Source organism: Austrofundulus limnaeus, unplaced genomic scaffold (assembly GCF_001266775.1).
Source record: "Austrofundulus limnaeus strain Quisiro unplaced genomic scaffold, Austrofundulus_limnaeus-1.0 Scaffold274, whole genome shotgun sequence".
Lineage (NCBI taxonomy): Eukaryota > Metazoa > Chordata > Actinopteri > Cyprinodontiformes > Rivulidae > Austrofundulus > Austrofundulus limnaeus.
The window spans coordinates 448,308-453,951 of NW_013952676.1; the positions used below are offsets into that span (position 1 = coordinate 448,308).

General features: G+C 44.7%; 1 protein-coding gene across 1 annotated transcript in view; it reads left to right on the top strand.

The window, feature by feature from the left end:
* The window catches only part of prr12b (proline rich 12b), a gene marked incomplete at its 3' end in the record, with an annotated part of 20,087 nt that overhangs the window by 4,603 nt on the left and 9,840 nt on the right, over window positions 1–5,644 (top strand). Inside the window, 2 exon segments of the mRNA XM_014020989.1 lie at window positions 2,722–2,879; window positions 3,750–3,911. Coding sequence (XP_013876443.1) covers window positions 2,722–2,879; window positions 3,750–3,911 — 320 coding nt within the window.

The window sequence follows — 5,644 nt, forward strand, 5'->3', positions numbered from 1 at the left end:
GGACTTTAGAATATCGATACAGTATCGGGAAATGAAATATCGTGATATTTCAGTGTATCGATATTTTCTTACACCCCTACTCCATTTTGTGCCAGCTGTCAGGCTGAAGAAGGAGTCCTATCGGGTCTTTTTGGCCTGTGGGACTCCAGAAGCAGCCGATAGGTATTGGCAGTCCAAGCGGATTACGGCTCTGGTGTTGTCTTTGAGGCAAAAATGCGGGTGTGGGAGGAGTTCGGAGAGGCCATGGAAAAAGAYTTCCGTACGGCTTCCAGGCGATTCTGGTCTGCCATCCGGCGTCTCATGGGGGGAAAGTAGTTTGCCACCAACACTATTTATGGTGGGGATGGTGCACTGCTGACCTCAACTCGGGACTTTGTGGGTCAGTGAGCGGAATACTTTGAAGACCTCCTCAATCCTACTGACACGTCTTCCCATGAGGAAGCAGAGCCTAAGGACCCTGGGTCGGACTCTTCAATCTATGGTGTTGAGGTTACTGAGGTGGTTAAAAAGCTCCTCAGTGGCAGGACGCCGGGGGTGGATGAGATTCGCCCGGAGTTCCTTAAGGCTCTGGATGTTGTGGGGTTGTGTTGGTTGATGCGACACTACAATATCGCATGGACATCGGGGGCAGTTCCCTTGGATTAGCAGACCGGGGTGGTGGTCTCCCTATTTAAAAAGGAGGACCGCAGAGTGTGTTCCAACTATAGGGGGATCACACTTCTGAGCCTCCCTGGCAAGGTCTATTCGGGGGTCCTGGAGAGGAGGATCCGTCGGATAGTCGAATCTCAGATTCAGGCAGAGCAGTGTGGTTTTCATCCTGGTCGTGGAACAGCAGACCAGCTCTACACCCCCAGCAGGGTCCTGGAGGGTGCATGGGAATTTGCCCAACCGGTCTACAAGTGTTTTGTGGATTTGGAGAAGGCATTCAGCCGTGTCCCTCAGGGACTCTTGTGAGGGGTACTCTGGGAGAATGGGGTACCAGGCCCGTTGATACGGGCTGTTAGGTCCCTGCATGACCGGTGCCAGAGCTTGGTCCTCATTGCCAGTAGTAAGCCGGACTCGTTTCCAGTGAGAGTTGGACTCCGCCAAGGTTGCCCTTTGTCACTGATTATGTTCATAACTTTTATGGATAGAATTTCTAGGCGCAGCCAAGGTGTCGAGGGGATCCTTTTTGGTGATATTAGGATCACATCTCTGCTTTTTGTGGATGATGTCGTCCTATTTGCTTCATCAGATCGTGATCTCCAGCTCTCACTGGAGCGGTGCACATCTGAGTGTGAAGCAGCCAGGATGAGGATCAGTGCCTCCAAATCTGAGACCATGGTCTTGAGCCGGAAACCGGTAGCATGCCACTTCCGGATCGGGGAGGAGGTCCTGCCCCAAGTGGAGGAGTTTAAGTATCTTGGGGTCTTGTTCACGAATGAGGGAAGAATGGAGCGTGAGATTGACAGGCGGATTGGTGTTGTGTCTGCAGTGATGCAGGCGCTGGACCAGTCTGTTGTGGTGAAGCGAGAGCTGAGCCAGAAGGCAAAGCTCTTGATTTACCAGTCGGTCTACGTTCCTACCCTCATCTATGGTCACAAGCTTTGGGTAGTGACCAAAAGAACAAGATCAAGGCTTTCCCTTAGAGATAGGGTGAGAAGCTCAGTCATCCGGGAGGGACTCTGAGTAGAGCCGCTGGTCCTTCGCGTTGAGAGGAGCCAGTTGAGGTGGCTTGGGCATCTGGTTAGGATGCCTCCTGGATGCCTCCCTGTTGAGGAGTTCCAGGCATGTCTCACTGGGAGGAGGCCCAGAGGAAGACCCAGGACATGCTGGAGGGACTATGTCTCTCGGCTGGCCTGGGAATGCCTTGGGGTTCCCCAGGATGAGCTGGCCCAAATGGCTGGGGAGAGGGAAGTCTGGGTCTCTCTGCTTAGACTGCTGCCCCCATGACCCGATCCCGGATAAGCAGAAGAAAACGGACGGACGGACATTTTGTACCAGTTTGAGGTAGACTTTTCTCTCTGGCAGGGCAGGCAGGAAGTCAAGGGTTGTGGTCATGCTACCATTCACACTAACTACATGAAATTGATATAACTAAGAGTAGGCTGCCTATTATACTGTTGTAAAACTGAAATTAGCTGCCCAAAGCCAAAATAACACTTTTAGAGCTTCCAGAAGTAAAACAAAATGTCTGGCAACAATTGTTGCCAGTGGGATTAAACGGGTTAAGAGACTCAAGTCTTTCTTCACTATGACTGACCACAGCAACGCCCTCATTACCTCAGCTCAGTTATTAAGTGACTGAAAGACGATTTAGTCCAGGTTTCAGTGCCACCATCACTACGTCTATAAGAGATGCAGAAAATGTGTTGGTGAACCTGGAAGAGTGTGTGTGACGAAGTCACCCACACACTCAGGGTTCCTCAGTTCCTCAGTTCCTCCAGTTCTGTGAGGAGGACCAGGAAGTAAAGTGAGAAACATTTGACCCAATCATTAAACACAACACCAAAAACTGACAACAATAAATAATAATAATAATAATAATAATAATAATAATAATAATAATAATAATAATAATAATAATAATAAATTATATAGATTTCATTCTTTGGGTTTTGAACTAATAGAGATAATTCTGTCAGCCTGTGTGTGTTTCTGTAGTGTATGTAAACATCTGGCTCCAGCTGTGTTTCATCTTCCTGACTTTAACCTACAGCTGACTGACCCTCTCTTCTTCAGCTTCATGTATGGGAGCTCCAGGTCAGCCCACCCAGACTCAGAACTTTTCCACCGGCAGCCCTATGCCCCACCTCACCCCCTCCAAGGCTATGCAACCAACCACCACCCTGGCAGCTCGAGGCAGGGCGGAGCCTGGGGTGCTGCTGGACACGCACTCAGTAAGACTTACCTGTTCTCTATTATCACCTGAGTGTCTGTTAGCATAATATCTGATGAATCTTAATATTCCATTTACAGCTGATTAACGCTGGAGTCACCTCAGTGCAACAAAAAGAACCCTCCAGTTTTACAGAWACTGAGCACCAGAGTCCTGTGGTAGTAGATGAGAGTTGGCTACAGTTTAGAGTGAACCAATCAGGTGAAGTTTTCTAATGTAGGGTCAGAGGAAACTATACTCTGAACAAAAATATTCACCTTTTATGATGTTTGTCATTTTATTCTCAGTAATGACAAAACAAAACATGGATAATTACATTTCACAATATATCTTTAAAGTGTCTATATGAACAGAAACACTGTGCCAGAAATGCAGGACACCTGGACWTGTCTCCAGTCCCAAACTGAGACACCTGAACATGTCTCCAGTCCCTCACAAAGACACACAGGGACTTAGGGACAGCTTAGAGTCACCAGTTAACCTAACATGTATGCTTTTGGTGTGTGGGAAGAAAACTCACACATTCACAATGAGAACATGTAAACTCCACCCAGAGGAGATTCGGTGAGCTTCTCACTTAAAAATGACAGCTGGACCACCTGGACGCACTGGACCAATCAGTGTTTCACAATAAAAAACGTGTCCCACATTAAAGAAATTGTTTTTTATAGAAGTAAAGAAWATGTTATTATGTGGTCTGTGAAGTGAGCTAACGTAAATAATGACACACAGATGAGTTTTATAACCAAACCAGTCTGACAGACTGTCAGTTCTTACCTGTTTGACTCTTTCTGCTGTAGAATATTTGTACAGAGAAGTGAAGTTTGTAGAGGAGCTGTATTAATGAGGAGCATTTTTGTCCTGTTGTCAGGTCTGTCGGGACTGTTTGACACGAGTCTCCACCACCCCAGTCCTTCAGGTCCTGACTCCTCTGTCATGAACCTGATTTCAGCTCTGGAGTCTCGGGGTCCACAGCCGACACCCTCTGCCTCCTCCCTCCTGTCTCAGTTTAGGACACCTTCATGGCAGACTGGTGAGTGGTTCTTATGAAACTAAATAATCACTATATTTATAAAAGTACAGCACCTTGAATATGTTTTCACACACTTTCTACATTTTATCATGTTAAAACCACAAAGTATTTAATTGTATGTGATTGGAGGTAACAATTACAAGGCCAATGGAAAATTACTTTTTAAACTAGTTTTTACAAATAAAAATCTGAAAATGTGGCACACTTTTATTTTTCACCTCCTTTACTGTAATAGTCCAAACAAAATTTAAAGCCTTCAGAAGCTGAGTTACCAACTTCACTGTCCTCAGCATGATGCTGCTACCACCATRTTTCACAATGAGGATGGTGTGTTCAGATGTGCAATCTTTTACTGTTTGCTCTGAGTATATATAGGACTGTCAACTCTTTCATAAATGACAGATTTGTGAAAAGCACAACTAAAAGTTGTCCTGAGGACAGATTGTCCAACTAAGCCTGACCTCTGCAGCTCTTCCAGAGTTAGTTACTTTACTATCTGCTTCTCAGGTTACTAGTCTCTTTTCAGCTAGTCAGTTCACCCGCTTCGGATGTTATCATCCATAAATGGACRTTATTAGCCGTTACCAGTCCCATAGAATGGCTTCAGATCAGCTTCAGACTGTCCCGACTGTGCCGCCTACTGGGTTCTCCATCCCATAGAATGGCTTCAGACTGTCAGCTGGTTAGGATGAGGCATAAAGCCACTAAGGTTTTTTATGCAATCTGGTTAATACAGTATGAGGCATAAAACCACTGTTTTTTTATGTAATCTGGTTAATACAAGGCATAAAGCCACTAAGGTTTTTATGCAATCTGGTTAATATGAGACATAAATCCACTAAGTTTAATTTTAGAGCAAATGACATGGGCTACGATAAAGTAGACCAGACTCTGGCAGTAGCAGATTGTTGCATTCCAACATATAGGGCACTGGTAACCCACTAGGGGGCACTGTCGGGACAGTCTGAAGCCATTCTGTGGGACTGATAACCTGCTAGACGGCACATTTGGGACAGTCTGAAGCCATTCTATGGGACTGATAACCTCTAACAATGCCCATTTAATGGACTGATAACATCTGAACTGGCTGGTCTGTTTAGGTCAGGGCTATTCAACTAAATTGCTCTGAGAGCCACAGTTACTGTAGGCCAACAGCTCAGGTGCCAAACATCCAGCAATTAAAGTCATTATGTAAATAAACCAAGTATTACAAAGATCTGTTATCTTTGAAATAGTTTATTTTGTTGTATTTAATCATCAACACAACATACTGTTGTAAAAGTAGTGATAATTAAACAGTATCAAAATTAACACATTATGCCTCCTGTTTGACACAAATATTATTTTGACATCTCTGACTTGCCAAATATTTTAACCAATTTTATTTTTATTTTCATAATTTTATATTCAACTGCTTGTAATTTTAACTGTCTTGAGTGTTCATAGAAATGGTTTTTACCAGCTTGTAGCCAAGATTCTGATGTTTCTATAGATAAAAAACATGTCTATGTTTAACTAAAAGACCTTTTAGTAATTAAAGTAGAAAACCTGGGGTTTGGGCTGAAGAGATTAATGAACCAATTGGCGGGCCAAACTTTGGTCATTCGCGGGCTGGATGTGGCCCACGGGCTGCCAGTTGAATAGCCCTGGTTTAGGTGGACAATGGGCCTCATGCAAGAACTGTTCGTACGCACAGATTTGTTCTTAAATTGTGCGTACGAGTGATTTAGGAG